General features: G+C 39.5%; 1 protein-coding gene across 2 annotated transcripts in view; it reads right to left on the bottom strand.

The window, feature by feature from the left end:
- usp13 (ubiquitin specific peptidase 13) overlaps positions 1-11755 on the bottom strand; it is a 105619-nt gene extending 93864 nt beyond the window's left edge. The window contains exons 1-2 of one of the 2 annotated variants that reach the window (XM_043702239.1): positions 11555-11755; positions 1152-1277 (exon numbers count right to left, since the gene is read on the bottom strand). In XM_043702239.1, the coding sequence (XP_043558174.1) occupies positions 1152-1277; positions 11555-11665 (237 nt within the window). In that variant the 5' untranslated portion in view covers positions 11666-11755. Of the gene's footprint in view, positions 1-1151; positions 1278-11317; positions 11493-11554 lie in introns of those variants that run through there. The other variant, XM_043702240.1, reaches the window with a different exon arrangement.
- Between the last annotated feature and the right edge of the window lie 5272 nt (positions 11756-17027).

The following is a 17027-nucleotide window of genomic DNA, read 5'->3' as shown; positions in this document are numbered from 1 at the left end:
CCAACCCCATCCACCTGACCCACATCTCCTGCACAGAGCTGCAACATTAATAATTGTCCTTTCAACGTAGACATAATGAATTCATTATTTCGTCAAAGATCACTACCCAGTTTTACATCGCAGCTTATTTTTCAATTTTAATCACTAACTATTCCAATGTCAGGATGCACAAACCCATGATGTGTCAACTTCAGACCTCCCTTCCAAAAATACAGTATATGGTTGGATTCCTCACCTTCTAGTTTCTGGATGATTAATTAATGCATCCAAACAAATGAAATAGGAGTACACCATTCAGCTGCTCTGTCTTTCAATAAGACCATGGCTGATCTATTTGTTTTTCAAATTTCACCTTCCCATCTATCCCCTGTAAGGTTCGATTCTTGTTAGGTAAGGGAGTCAATCTTCCTCTGCCTTAGAAATATCAGCTGCTGAGGAAGTGAGTTCCAAAGTCACACAACACTGACGAAGATAAATATTTCCTCGTCTCTGCCCATAAAGGTGACCCCTAATTTTATTATAATGCTCCCTATTTCTAGGCTGACCCCAAGAGGAAATATCCTTTTCACGTTGTACTGGTCAATGCCATTCAGGATCTTTTGGGCTTTAAACGAAGTCTCAAAAGACAATTGTTTTAAAACATACATAAGTGAATATTTTCTCCCTTTAAGTGGTGCCTATATTGAATTTGTAAATTTATAAATTAAGTTGCAGAAAATTTAATTTGCTTGGTAATTGAAAAAAATTAAGATGATTGTTTACAAAAGGAAAACAAAACTTCGTTCCTTATATAGTTGAATCATTCAGCTTAAAGAAATTTTAAAATGGATCAGTTAATACAACACAACATGATGTGACATAAAAGTAAACAATTCAATCTACTTTAAGGGATGAGATTGTTGTTTTGTGAAGTTTGAATTACCAAAGAATATCAAACAACATACTCACAACTTACAATGCAAGCACAATCACATTGATCATCACTACTCCTGTACATCACAAAGTTTTCAATATTATTTTCACATAAGCAATATTTTTATTCATCCAAGTCATTTAAAGATAATTATGAAAAGATAGCTGTGAACAGTGACTTTTAAATTTCACTACGTGCCAAAATAAACTTTCTGGGCTGTTACTGATATCACTTTTACCTCCTTAATGGTACGTTTCAGATGCATGTAGACACATTGCCCTGTTTTGCGATAATGTCTTTCTACATGTTCCCTTCCAAACCCGAGAAAAGTACTCATACACACATAAAGACCACCTTCAGATTCCTGCAAGTTAAACAAAAGAGGAAATTGATTTAATCTTAGAGAAAACCAGAATAAATGAAAAATGTAAAATTTTCAGCAGTAAAGGCAAATAACTTCAGTATTATATATGCACTAACCTTCAAGTTAAGATTCAACTGAAAAACCACTTTGCACAACTGACATAAAAATTCCATTAAACCACGTTTTTTTCAGTTTCCCTCTGGGTTAAAAAAACATATGATCCTCCATAAGTATCATTAATACCTTTCTGATTACAGTATATGAGCCAATCTCATTTAGTGAAATATAGCAAAGTTGAGTTAACAATAGTGCACGTTACTAAAACCCGACTTGAGAGATCCTGGCTTCAACATACCAGTCCCAGTCAGTTTAATTCACTCCACGTGATATCACAAAACTACTCAAGACATTGGATACAGCAAAAGCTGTGGGCCTTGACAATATCCCAAAAATTGTAATGAATACTTGTGTCCAAGAACTAGGCAAGCTGTTCCAGTACATTTACAACTGATACTGGCATCTAACTGACATTATGGACAATGGCCTAAGTATGTTATGTTCACAAAAAGCAAGACAATTCTCATGCAGCTAATTACTATCTCATTAATCTGCTCTCAATCATCACTTAAGTGATGGGGAAGATGTCATCGACAGTCCTATCAAGTAGCATTTGAACAATAATAAGCTGATCACACAGCGCAGTTTGGATTCCGCCAGGGCCACTCAGCTCCTAACCTCTCTGGAGCTTTGGTTGAAACATGGACAAAAGAGCTGAACACTCAAAAAGCTGAGGTGAGAATAACTACCTTTGACGCCAAGTTCATTCCAACAAAATTGAAGCAAATGCAATTTAGGAGGAAAACTCTCCATTAGCTGGAAACATACCTAGGAAAATAGAAAGCGATTGTGGTTGTGGAAAGCCAAACACTTCAGTCTCAGGTCATCATTGCATGAGTTCCTAGGCTAGCATCCTGGACTCAACCATCTTCAGTGGCTTCATCAATAACCTTTCCCACTTCTGACTTTATGGTGGAGGGATGTTCACTGATAACTGCAAAAGGCTCAGAACCATTTGGAACACCTCACATACTGAAGCAATCTATTTCCATATGCAACAAGAATTGGACAACATTCAAATCTGGGCTGAATTGGCTGTCAGGCAGAAGATACAGAAGCTTGAACACATGCAACAGCAGGTTCAAGAGCAGCTTTTTCCCTGCCATTATTAGACTGAGGAATGGACTGTCTAACTTCAAATAATGTTGATCCTGTCTAGCCTGTGTGGTGTAACCTATATGTCTTATTCTGTCTAAGTTTTTTTTTCACCTTATGATCTGCCTATACTGCTAGCAAACAAAGCTTTTCACTGTATTTGGGTGCATGTAAAAATAAACCAAATCAATGGATCGATAAGTGCAAGTGACATTCACTCCACACAAGTGTCAGGCAATGACTATCTGCAAAGAGGGAATCTTATCAACTCCCTCTGATATTTACTGCATTATAAGCACTACCACCCACGAGAAAATCTTGGGAATTACTAGTGAATTGAAACTGACCAAATCACATAATTATTGTGGCTACAAAAGCAAGTCAGAACTAAGAACTTGGTGACAACAAATGCATCTCCTGTCTTCCCCAGAGTGAGTCGACGACATACAAGGCATGTCAGGCGTGTGACGGAATATTTTTCACTTGCCTGAAAAAATGCAACTCCAACAACACACCAGAAGCCTGATACCAAACAGGACAAAGGAGCCGTCTTGACCAGTACCCCATCCAACAACTTAAACATTCACTCCTTCCATCACCAATCTGGGTAAAGCCACCTTAATCCTATTAGGCCATAGGGCTGATTCTTCATTACAGATAACTGATGACAACTATAGTTAGTCTCACCTCACCTTTTTGAGTATTCAGCTCCTTTGTCCATGTTTGAACCAAGACTATAGGGAGCATTGAGTACAAACTGGTTTTCTACTAGCATCCTGGAAACACAGAAAATATTAGCAGCAGTAGCCCTTCACCTTACATCCAGCACCAGAAGAGAAGACCATTTCTCCACTTAAATATTGGGAACACCAAAGCCATTATCTTTTATTCCCCCTTTAATGTCCACCCCTTGTCCATTTTCCCTCTGAGCTGCACAGTCCCTGTAAGGATCAGTGCTCAATCTGCGTGCTGACACCATTCTCAGCACTGACTTCCAGTTTCAGAAGGTGCAGCCACACACTATCCTCGGAGATCTGCACAGAAAAGAATTAGAGGGAACTTAGCCTGTAGCTACTAATTATGTATCTTTCACCGGCAAATGATACAACAAACACCTTTGTGAGGGATTCCAGCTTTGAGGGCACAGTTTCTGAACAAAGGGTTGTCCATAAAAATAAGGAGGAATGTCTTCTTATAGACCATTGTGAAATGTGCTAATTCTCTACATTTTGGGAGCTAAGTTGAAAAATTCAAGACTTCAAAAAAATACAGATTGTTTAACTACAGGAAACTCAAGAGTTATGGGGGAAATAAGTAGGAAAGTAGAGAAAATTACACAACCAGACCAGCCATGAACTTATTGAATGGCAGAGCAAGTATAAAGAGCCATCTGCTCCAGCCCCCATTTCCTACGGGTTCACATTTAATCTGTTCACAACCTAGATGACTACATTACTGTTCTATCACAAAGACTATTATTTCCACCTCCAAAACATCAGCTTACAATCACTCTGCCTCAGCTTATTTACTTCTGAAAGACTCATCCATGTATTCTCTTTACTGTTCTAACATCAAACTAATTGGCCCAAATACAAAGATGGCCCTTAAAATGATCTCCAGAGCATGTGAAAATATGTCACAATGTTCTGTGTGTAATAATGTCACCATTGGCGCATGAGCAGAATAGGAAACACAGGCCCACAACTGCATTTGCTTATGTGCATCTGTCTAATGAACTAGAGTGGAGTTGAGGCCAGGGACTGCATGCAGCCAATTGTGTAATGTCACCCTTCATCTGTGGATTGATGTGCAACAGGAGAAGCACATCATCTTTAAATTTAAGCTGGAGTAGTGTGTTGAGTTTTGGTCTCCCTATCTGAAGATGGATATCTGTCTGTGGAGAAAGTGCAACAAAAGTTTATCAGTCTGATTCCTGGGGTGGCAAGTATGCAAACATACAGGATCAGTTAAGACTCTATACGCTTGGGTGAAGAAGAATGATAGTGTAAGGGCTATTGAATCTCATAGAAACCTATAAAATTCTAACCATACAATACAACATAAATGCAGGAAGGATGGCTCCGATGACCGAGGGAGTTGAAAACCAGGAGTCACAGTCTAAGGATACAGGGTAAGTCATTTAGGACCGAAATGAGAAATTTCTTCATCCAGAGAGTAGTGAGCCTGTGGAATTCACTGCCTCAAAAAGTAGATGAGGCCAAAATATTGGATGTTTTCAAGAATGAGTTAAATGAGTTAAAGGGATCAAAGAATATTGGGCAAAAGTGCGAACTAAGTGGGTACTGAGATGGATGCTCGGTGATGATCCTATTGAATGGCAGAACAGTCTCAAAAGGGTAAATGCCTTATTCCTGCTCCCATTTTCTATATTTCTATGTACCCTAGTGGAAAACCAGTTTGTATTGCCTCTTCAAACTACTTCAGCAAGTTTAATGAAAAAGAAAAGCCAAGCGAGTACATTTTTTTCAGTTATTTTCTCACTATGAGGGACAAATGGCAGTTCAGAAGGAATGGAAGCCTAGGCCAGACAAGATCCCTCAGAAACATGTGACATTTTGTTACTGCTATGTGTGTAATCAGTGCAATGATGTCAGCAGTGCCATCTTTGTGACAGGCATTCCATCACTATGTAGTGCCATTGCTTTGCAACGCTCTAATCCTTGTGGCATTCATAATAAATGTGGCATTCCAACATAGTCCTGTCCAGCCCTAAGTGTTCTACCCCATGATAACTTGATGTTATACAAAACTCTTCTTCTTGTGTTCTCTTACCCATCAACACCATGCTTGATATTAGTTCCTCAAGAAATCTCTCTGTTTCGCAATGCTCACTCTTGTTTTCATTTTTCACTCAGGCCTCTCTTCTCCCTATTTGTGTAATCTCCTGCATCCAACTGTGGTGTATTTGTGCAAGTATATTGAAATGTCACTTTAAGAGTCTGAACACATAAAATCATGATGGCATCATTGACCATTTTGGAGGGAAACAACTTGTTCTAGTTTGCTTCCTTTTAAAGTGAACACCTTTTTAATTAAGTGAATACTTAATAAATGTATCACATAGTTCATAGTAATCCAGAAGTGATTATTGATGGAAAGGAACCTGGGCTTTAAAAAAAGCACTGGAAATAGCAGTCTCATTGGATCTAGCAGTCAAGGTATCTCAACAGCTAAGATCAAGCACAATAGCTCACAAAATAGTGGCTAAGTGACAAGGACCAATACAGACTAAAAACTGCCATCTGTGTGAAAAAAAAGGTCTCAATAGCAAACTGTTAGTATAAAGAAGCTGTATGTAGAAACTGCAGAAAACATGATGCACATCTAACAGCCATGTTTGATAGGAAACATGAACAACAGATACAGCAAAAGTACAGAAACTGAAGAGTGTGAATAAATTCTACATGATATAAAAAGGCATGAACAAAGCTCTGAATCTCAATCCAAAGAGAAGCGGTTATTAAATATCCTGACAATTGTTGGCATTACCAACTGATACTGGGTCCCTCTCTTACTGAAAGGCAAACCAGTAAGAATGGAGGTGAAAATCGAAAATGAGAATCAAGCAAGATATTGTGCAAAGCTAGATCAGTGCCTTATGTAATCAGACCAAATGTCGAGGCAGAATCTGAGAGACTATTCAAGGCAGGAGTCCTTGAACCCGTAAATGTGAGAGATTGGGTCACACCTATCATACTAATGAAGGAGGATGGATTAGAAGACTTCTACAGTGATTTTACAGTCACTATCAATCCATTGCTATACACTGAGCGTGATGGAATTTCTTTTTCTTGATTTGCTTGGAACATTACCAAAAACCTAATCCATATAGTGAACAAGAGAAGTCATTGATCAGCAAAGCTTATAAACTAAGGGAGAAATATGATAAGGATATTGCTGATTGTCATGCCAAAGCAAGGTGGGTACTACAAAGCCTTTGCCAAGTAGGGTGCATATTGTGACAATGGCAAAAATGAAGATGATCATAATTAAATTGTACATTTGCCTCAGTTTAATTACTTGTTATGTAACTGAAAGCATTTAAACCTGTTATGAGCATTACAACCTTTTAATTATATAATTTGGTATGTGGTATAAAGCAAAAAGTAACTTGAGCTTTAAATTTTAGAGGTCTTTTTGAAATATTCACACTACAATAAGCATTTTAAGCCTGCCACATTTGTAGGCAACATCTCTCGGTGTTGGTCCTGTGTACTAGAATGGTCATGCAATTTTGCTGTATATGTTATTCATGTTTCTTATCAAACATGTCTGTTGGATGTGCATCATGTTTTCTGCAGTTTCTGCATAAAGCTTCTTTATACTAACAGTTTGCTGCTGACATCTGTTTTTCTTTCACTCAGATGGCAGTTTTTAGTCTGCATTGGTCCTGGTCACTTAGCCACTATTTTGGGAGCTATCGTGCTTGATCTTAGCTGTTGTGATACCTTGGCTGCTAGATCCAATGACTTCATCCAGAATAAGTAAGGTATGGTCTATAGAAGTGCAGCAGCAAGATTGCAGCCACCCCTAGATAGTGATCAGTTAATCTAGATATGTTGAATTTAAAAAAAAAAGAGGCAAATATCATTCAATGCTGACCTCCTGTACCTATATGCATCATGCTACTGCAGTCCAAGAAATATTGGTAAGTCGAAGTCAAATCCAAACAGTTGTGAAATGATAAATTATTCTTTCCATTTCTGTGAACTCTTGTATATCTTCTGGTAAATATTGTAATTATTTTCATTGAAGGAACATTAAAGGGGAAGGGATATTGTATGGGCGTACAGTGAACACCTCATTAATAAAAGCCCTTGTTTAAAAACTGTGGCTCCTAGTCCTTCTTGAAATATAACAAGCAAATTCCTGTCCTCTTCCAGTCTGATGTTTTGAGTATCCTTCATTTTTTTTTGTTCTGTCATTGGTGGCTGGTCTTTAATTGCTGAAGCCCTAGGTTCTAGAATTCCTCATTACCTCTCATTTTGTTCTTTAAAATGCTCTTTGAAAACCTACCTCCGTGATCTAGCTTTTTAGTCTATCCTTCTAATATCCCCTTATTTGACTTGGTGTTAAAGTTGGCTTCTTAACATTGCTGTGAAGTGCCTTCTGGTGTTTTATCATATTAAAGGTGCTATATAAATACAAATTATGTTGTTCTCAAAACCTAACCAATGTTCTGGTCTCTACTTACTGTTGTTACGTTTTACAATCTTCAGTAAATTCATTTCTATTTTCAGCAGAATTATAACACAGGAATATTCTTCCTTATAAAATATCATTCAAATGAGCAACGTCAGAGAGATATGTTTAGTAATGCATAGATGTCATACTTTGGTTCAAGTTTATCTAACTTGGAAAAAAAGATTGTATGGTATATATGCCACTTAATATCAATTCTCACTTTCTCAAGTTTTTGTTCAGTTTTTGAAGCATATTCAGCTCAAAAAAACTATTTCAGTGGAAAATAAATGTGAGGTATTGCATTTTGGTGTGACAAACAAGGGTAGGGCTTATAAAATTAATGCTTGGCTTTTGAGGAATGTTGTAGAATAGAGAAATCTAGGGGTGCAGGCATGTAATTCTTTGAAGTTTGTGTCACATTTGGCAGGGTGGATAAAAAGGCATTTGGCATGCTTGCCTCTTTTGCTCAGTCCTTTGAGTATAAGAATTAGGATGTCTTGTTGAGATTGTACAGGACATTGGTGAGGTCTCTTCTGGAATACTATATCCAGTTCTGGTCACCCAGTTATAGGAAGGATATTAATTTGCTGTGGTATGGTGGTGCCAGTGTTGGACTGGAGTGGACAAAGTTAAAAATCACACAACATCAGGTTATAGTCCAACAGGTTTATTTGGAAGTACTAGCTTTCGGAGCATTGCTCCTTCATCAGATAGCTAGTGGTACAGGATCATAGGACACAGAATTTAGAGTAAAAGATCAAAGTGTCATTCAACTGATGCGATGTATTGAACAAACCAAGATTGCTGTAAAGTCTTTAATCACTTAGAATGGGGTTGCAGGTATTGATTCATTAATATGTAAATCCCAGAACTTCTTTCAAGTCACATTCCTGAAAATAACTTGAAGTTTTATTTGGAAACTTTGAACCTTTAACTATAAATTCTGCATCCTATGATCCTGCCCCACTAGCTACCTGACAAAGGAACAATGCTCCAAAAGCTTCTACTTCCAAATAAACCTGTTTGACTCTAACCTGCTGTTGTGTGATTTTTAACATCATTAAGTTGGAGAGGGTTCAGAAGAGATTTACAAGGATGTTGACAGTTACGGAAGGTTTGAATTATAACAAAGGTTGAATAGGCTGAGACTTTTCTCACTGCAGCGTAGGAGGTCAAGAGGCGACCTGTCATAAAATAAACTAAAAATAAAATAATGAGAGTATAGATAGAGGTAATGGTTGCTACGTTGGGGAATTTCAAGATTAAGGGGCACATTTTTAAGATGAGAGGAGAAAGATATAAAAAAGACGAAGCAATTTTTTTTGCACAGAGGGTGGTTTGCATATGGAATAAACTTTTTTTTTTAAGATTAGATTCTCCACAGTGAGGAAACAGGCCATTTGGCCCAACAGGTCCACACCGACCCTCCGAAGAGTAACCCAGCCAGACCCATTTCCCTCTGACTAACATACTAACACTATGGGCAATTTAGCAAGGCCAATTCACCTGACCTGCATATCTTTGGACTGTAGGAGGAAACCGGAGTACCCAGAGGAAACCCACGCAGACACAGGGAGAATATGCAAACTCCACACAGTCGCCGAAGGCTGGAATCCAATCTGGGTCCCTGGAGCTGAGGGAGCAGGGCTAACCACTGAGCCACCATGTCTGAGGAAGTGATGAATGTGGGTACAATTATAATGTTTAAAAGACATTTGGATAGGTACGTGAATAGGGAATGTTTAGTGGGATATAGGCCAGGAGCTGCGCCAGGTGCAACTAGTTTAGTTTGGAATTATATTCGGCATGGACTGGTTGGACTGAACAGTCTGTTTCCATACTTTGTGTCATAGGGTCATGCAGTAATCAGCTATCTCCCAAACGTTACTTTTTGATGCCACATTTTGCTCCAATGGCTTTTCTATATAATGTCCTACATTCATATTATAATACAAATTGTGTAAATTAGTCACTAATAGACATAGGTTACATTCATTTTGGGCAAAAATTTCTTAAATGTACTTTATCTGTGTAGAACTTTACAAAAATGTAATAAAAGTTTAGAAATTGTGAGCTCCTGTTGTAAAGACACAGGAATATACGTTAAATTCATACAATTTGCCCTTAGTTTTTTTTAGCACAAACATAATTACATGTTCAATCTTTAATTTACTTGGAATTATGATTTACACAAAAACTACTAATTTTCTAATCCATGGTCTTTCAAGATCTCTACACATCACAAATTCTGGCTTTTGATTCCCACAGCACACTTTTTGACTCTGACTCGCCAGCATCTCTCGTCCTCACTTTCTCCTAATTGCCCTACAATCGACAACCAGATCTTTGGTCATCTAGGCCTGAGTTTGAGAATTCCCTCCACAAAATTTTTGCCTTTCTCCCTTTTTTCACAAGCTCTGTAAAATTGAATTCCATGACCAAGCGTTTGGTTATTTATTCCAGGATCTCCTTATGTACCTCTGCATCAAATTTGTTTTATATCCCTTCTATGTTGTGCTTTAAGATATTTTACTTTGTTGAAAGGGTTACATTTATGCAAGTTATTGTTGTTGATGTATGAGTTTCCTCCTACTTTAAGTAATCCAAACATATACACATTTCCTCAATTATCTAGCTTCCCTTTAATACATGTGCGCTACTTCTTTAAAGTCCTCCTTGTGGTAGCAAGTTTCATATTCTCACTATCCAGTTAAAAGGAAAGCCAACAGAATGGTGGAGGCTGTAAATCAGAAACAAAAACAGAAATTGCTGAAGAAGCTCAGTAGGTCTGGCAGCACCTGTAGAGAGAAATCAGAGTTAACATTTCAGGTCCAGTGACCCTTCCCCAGAACTGAGGGAGTGAAGAAATTTTACTACACCGTCTGGAGGATACAGCAAAAAAAATACTATTCAAACAGTACTATAACAAATCATGGCATGTTCTGGGTTAGATTTAATACTGGGATGGGAAGACTTTCCATCTACTCGTTCACCACTTGATGGAGTACAACACACGTTCTATACTTTCACTGTGATCACATTACATCTCAACTAAAAGGAACATAAAGATTAACTAAAAATATATTCGAAATTACTGCTACAACAAAATCAATAATTGTTAAATACGTCATTAATTTATTAATATTTTAAAACTAGTCGGAACACAACCTTCAGGGCAGGAAAAAGAAATTCGACACCCGACCCCCAAACTATCTGTATATAAATAACTTGTCTCGGGCACTGTTGATGAACGCCAAACAGCTGAGTCACCTTTTACTATACTTTTACACTTTTATTTAATTTTGCAAACAACCAAAAGCCACATTTCTATTTGCCATCTTTTAGAATTTACCAAGAATTTTAAAACAGTTATAAAAACTGTATCTTCCTTCGCCTTTCACTTTAATTCTCTTCCTTTCCGTAACTTTTAAAAACTTATTTAAGAAGACCCTTACTCTTAATTTGCTCTTTAGGTCTATATAAAATGAACGTTACTCGTTTACATGGTAGCTGACAAATTATAATACTAGCTGCCTTCCGACGCTTTGCTTTATAAAACTTTCCTCCTTATTTCGGTTTAAATGTTCAGGATCACACGCCCACTGACATGTCAAGCCCCATACCCTTTTGCTTTCTGGCCCCAATAGGTTGCTGAGCTGCTGCGGTCTTTCATCCTCCACTGGTTTGTTTAACAAAGTCCAACACTGGCCACAGCCTGTCCGTTATCAGCAAGTTCCTAAATCCAGCTGAGCATCGTTAGTTTGTGCAGTCATTCACGTGTCAATGGAAAACTGGAAAACTTCCTGCGAGAAAGCCTCCATGTGCGCAACCCCTTCCCAAAGGGCGGCCTGCCTACTTACTGGGGAGTCAAAGGAGAAGGCGCATTCGCTCTTGTAAACCCTGTCCCCTGATCTAGGGACTCGGATGGTTGGCATGTACGGCACCAGCAGTTCTCCGATGTCTGCAGCCATGTTGACATTCCTAACCCAGAATGCTGTTCAGGGCAGACATTGATTGTGAAGTGAGCTGGAACTGGGCGAGCAGAGACTGCAGGACGGCACACTATTTTTAAACCAGTGCAAAATCGCAGCCCACCCTCCCTCCAGCCATCGGACCTGCTGACGCTTCTGCTCCTGTTTTAAAAAAACCGGACACTGGGGGAGAGGTTGCAGAGACTTTGTACAGAAGGAGAGCTGGCAATAAATACAAAATATCAGTGTTTCAACAAATCTCCTTGTGCTGGTCCTCAGTTAATCCTCATGAAGGGCTTTTGCCAGAAATGTCGATTTTCCTGCCCCTCGGATGCTGCCTGATCTGCTGTGCTGTGTCTAATCTAGACTCAGTTAATCGTCCCAATTTTGTTGCAAATCAGATGAATACAAAAGATACTAGAATTCTGAGGATATAAACAGGAAATGCTAGAAACACTCAGCAGGACAGGCTGTGTTTATGGAGAGAAAGTTAACTTTCCAACCGGTTCTGCGCTGCATTGCAATCGACTCCCCAGTAAACCAGACTCAACGTGGAGAAGGAGAGGACAATGAAAGCATTGTTTTAAGAAGATGGATGTCTGAACAAATAATATCAAGTGTCCCAGAGCAGAGCGAGGCCATTCGGCCCATTGTGCCTGGTCCTGTTGGTTAAGTAGATGGGCAGGAGGCTGGAAGAACACAGCAAGCCATGCAGCATCAGGAGTTGCAGAAGTTGACGTTTCGCGTGTAGCCTTTCTTCAGGACTGGGAATGAGCATCATTACTTAATGCCAATGTCCTGCCTCCCTCACCCATCTTGCACATTATCTTTTATCCAAAATGCGCTCTTGAATGCCTCAACTGAACCTTTCAGACAGTGCATTCCAGATCCTAACTACTCACTGAGTGAAACATTGATCCTCAATTTACCCTCACTTCTTTTGCAGATCACTTTAAATCGATGACCTCTAGTTCATGTTCCTTTTACAGATGGGAACATTTTTTTCTCTTTCTACTCTATCCAGCCTGCTCATGATTTTATAAACCTCGCTCAGATTTCCTCTTCGCCTTTCTTATTGAAGAACAGTCCCAGCCTTTTCAATCTAAGTGATGTTTAACTTCCCTAGAACCATTCTTGTAAACAGCTTCTGTACTATCTCCACATCTTACCAATGATGTACCCAGTACTCTAGCTGAAGTCTAACACGTGTCTTATATAATAATAAAGCAATTAATGATAATAAACTGTGGTTTCAAGAGATGAGGCATAAAAAAGCACAATGTAAAATACAATGTGAATCTATACTCTGGACAAACCAAAACAAATGAAAGTAAAGTGAATAGCAAGGGTCTTTTCCCTAGGGTGGAGGCACTAGGGATCTAGGGGCATATTTTATAGTGAGAGGAGCAAGTTTCTAAAAGGGCATGAGGGGCAACCGTTCTACACAGCGTGGTTTGAGTGTGGAATGAAGTGCCAGAGGAAGTAGTGGGTGCGGGTACAGTTACAGCACTTAAAAGGCATTTGGATAAGTATTTAAATAGAAAAAGTTTGGAGGGATATGGGCCAAATGCTGTCAATTGGGACTAGTTTAGATTGGCAGAAGTGGATGCTGGAGATTAGAGTCAAGATTAGAGTGGTGCTGTAAAAGCACAGCAGGTCAGGCAGCATGCGAGGAGCAGGAAAAATCGCATTTCAGACAAAAGACCTTCATCAGGAATGAGGCTGGGAGCCTCAAGGTTGGAGAGATAAATGGTGGTGGGGCTGGGGAGAAGGTAGCTGGGAGTGCAATAGGTGGATGGAGGTGGGTGTGAAGGTGATAGGTGAGAGAGGAGGGTGGAGCAGATAGGTGGGAAGGAAGATTGACAGATAAGACAGGTCATGAGGGTGGTGCTGAGCTGGAAGGTTGGAACTGGGGTAAGGTGGGGGGAGGGGAAATGAGGAAACTGGTGAAATCCACATTGATGCCCTGGGGTTGAAGGGTCCCGAGGCAAAAGATGAGGCATTCTTCCTCCAGGCGTTGGGTGATGAGGGAGTGGCAATGGAGGAGGCCCAGGACCTGCATGTCCTCAGCAGAGTGGGACGGGGAGTCAAAATGTTCAGAGTGTCGTGGAGATGTTCCCTAAAACGCTCTGCGAGAAGGCGTCAGGTCTCCCCAATGTAGAGGAGACCACATCGAGAGTTACGGATACAATAAATCACATTGGTGGGAAGTGCAGGTGAAACTTTGAGGGATGTCGAAGGCTTCTTTGGGTCCTTAGATGGAGGTGAGGGAGGAGGTGTGGGCACCAGTTTTGCAATTCCTGCAGTGGCAGGGGAAGGTTCAAGGAGGGGAGGGTGAGTTGTTGGGGATGTGGACCTGACCAGATAGTCACGGAGGGAACCGTCTTTGCGGAAATATATCCCTGGTGATGGGGTCTGTTTGGAGGTGGCAGACATATCAGCGAATAATGTGATTTATGCGGAGGTTGGTAGGGTGGAAAGTGAGGACCAGGTGGGTTCTGTTCTTGTTGTGGTTAGAGGGGTGGGGTTCGAGGGGGGAAGTGCAGGCCGTGGATGAGTTGCGTTGGAGGGGAAATTGCAGTGCTTAAAGAAAGCAGCTGTCTGGTGTGTTCTGTGGTGGAACTGGTCATATTGGGAGCAAATGCGGTGGAGGCGGAGGAATTGCGAAAATGGGTTAACATTTTTGCAGGAGGTTGAGGTGGGAGGAGGTGTAATCCAGGTAGCTGTGGGAGTCGGTATGTTTGTAAAAAATGTCAGTGTTGAGTCGGTCATCGTTGATGGAGATGGAGTGGTCCAGAAAGGAGAGGGAGGTGTCAGAGATGGGTCGGGTATGTTTTGGTGCTGCCCTTTTGGCACCGATCATTTGGCCCCGCCGTTTTGGCTCTAAACTGTTTTGGCGCTCATTACTTTGGTGCTGAGTTGTTTTAGTGCCAATTCAGAATTTAAAAAAGTCTTGTTTGGTTAAAGAAGAGAGGATGACTAACGACCCGATGTAATTTTCTCAACTAGCAAGAATTGATAGTCAAAGCTGTAATAACCCGCTGTTAGATTCAAATCTCGTTTTGTAATCATTTTCTCATTTAACAATTGTTAATAGTCATCTACTGCCTTGATGATACTTAAGCCCTTCTGTCTTCACACTGGAAAGCTGTAATACAATTTTCTTTCTATTTTCTTGTAGAGCCCATACCAGAAATGGCTGAAAACATTCTAAGCAAGAGAGACAAACCAAAATTTTTACATGATGGTTATCTATATGTATTGGCACTAAAACAGCTCAGCGCCAAATCAGTTTAGAGCCAAAATGGTGGGGCCAAATGATCAGCGCCAAAAGGGCGGCGCCAAATAGTCCCATTCCAGTCAGAGATGGCCCGGGTGAATTTAAGGTTAGGGTGGAATGTGTTGGTGAAGTTGATGAAGTGGGAGCACAAGGTGGCACCGATGCAGTCATCAATGTAGCGGAGAGAAATGTGCGGAGCGGTGCCGGTGTAACTCCAGAAGCTGGCCTGTTCTACATAGCCGACGTAAATTAGATTGGGAACATTGTCGGAGTGGACTATTTGCACCAAAAGATCTGTTTCCATGATGAATCACTCCATGACTCTAAATAATCAAGATTTTTTTTGCATTCCTCAAATCGAAATCTTCATTTTCAGTGATAAACAGGAAAAAAAGGAAAAGACGAAGACTTAACAACTGGTTAATCTGTAAAATAGAGAAGCAATTTTTAGATTGCAAGGAATATAAATTATTTCTCTAAGTACATCTGTGTTTGAAGAAAGTAATACCTTTAAGACGTGTTAGTTGGAATATGGACAAACACTCAGGAAATGGGAGACACCTTGAGTTGTTTCTTTGCATCATTCATTGGATGCTTTAGCAAAAAGGCAAATAAGCCTTTAGGTTGGAAAAGCAAAAGGAATGTCATTTTTGATTCTCACACATACTCCAATATGACATCTGATTTTGAAATTCCACAGCCTCTTCCTCCTAGAATTGACTTTGTTGATGTTTAATAGGAGATTGATGGGCTGGTATCTGATCAGAATGGATTTGTTCTGCTTTTGTGGACAGGACATACCTGGATAGTTTGCACATTGTTCATTAGATGCCAGTGTCTTAGCTCTACTAGAACAATTCAGCTAGGAGTGTGGTTAGCTATGAAGCATACGTCATCAATGGTGTAGCGGGAATGTTGTTAAGGTTCATATCCTTTACTTTGTCTAAGAAGCCATTCTTAACATCACATGGAGTACATAGATTTTGTTGAAGACTGGCAAATGTGATGCAGGGATCCTCAGGATGAAGCTTAGATGGGTCATTCACTCAGCACTTTTCATTGAAGAAGATTGCAAACACTTCAGACTTGTATTCACTGGCATGCTGAGATCTATTAAATACCAGGAGAGGAATGATTGTTGAGTCTCCACCTTCAGTTTAATTGTTTTCATGGACTTCTATAGTATTTCTGCTTTCAGTAATTTCCACATAAAATCTAATCAGTTATCTGTACTGGTTATATTTTAAAGTTTATATTTTTTTCTTTCAATATATAACAATTGTCATGAGATCTAGATTGCAAAACAGCTTTACTACGTATGCTATGAAGCATACGTCATCAATGGTGTAGCGGGAATGTTGTTAAGGTTCATATCCTTTACTTTGTCTAAGAAGCCATTCCACTAGAAAGCAATCATTCTAGTATTATCACCTATCAAATGTATTTAATACTTTCAAAGGATGCAACTTAGAATCCTACAGAAACAGTTCTGATTCAACTATTACAAGTATAACAGTAATTTATTATTATATAATTCCTTTGCAGTACGTTAATGAGGTAAAGGTTCCAAAGTACATCATGAGAATAAAAGACTATCAAAAACAAAACTTGATACTGAGTCAGATACAATAGATGACTAAAAGCTGCTTTTAGGATATGTTCTCATGGAGAAAGAGATGCTAATTGATTCAGAGCTAAGCTCTTCGGCAATTAAAGGCATAACCACCAGTAGTAAAATGATTAACATCAGAGATAAACAAAGGATCAAGAATTGAAGTGCACAGAACTTAGGGTGTTGTGGGGCTAGAACAAATAGCACTAAGACATAAAAGGCATTTGAAAATACAGAAGCAAAATTAAAAATTGGGCATTCTCAGACTGTGAGTCAATGTAGGTCAACAAGCACAACTGTTGTGGGTGAATGGGACTTGATATGAGTTACAGACAGCAAGAGATTTACATAATCTCAAGTTTATGGAAACTAAGGAGGCTGGCTGTAAGTCCTTGGAACAGCTAAGTCTAGAGATAACAGAGTCTTAGATGAAGGTTTCAACAGCAGGTGAAATGATGAAAGTAAGAGGA

The sequence above is a fragment of the Chiloscyllium plagiosum genome, chromosome 13, assembly GCF_004010195.1.
Source record: "Chiloscyllium plagiosum isolate BGI_BamShark_2017 chromosome 13, ASM401019v2, whole genome shotgun sequence".
Taxonomy (NCBI): Eukaryota; Metazoa; Chordata; class Chondrichthyes; order Orectolobiformes; family Hemiscylliidae; genus Chiloscyllium; species Chiloscyllium plagiosum.
Note: the sequence above shows the minus strand (reverse complement) of the source record. Positions and strands in the feature narration are given on the sequence as shown.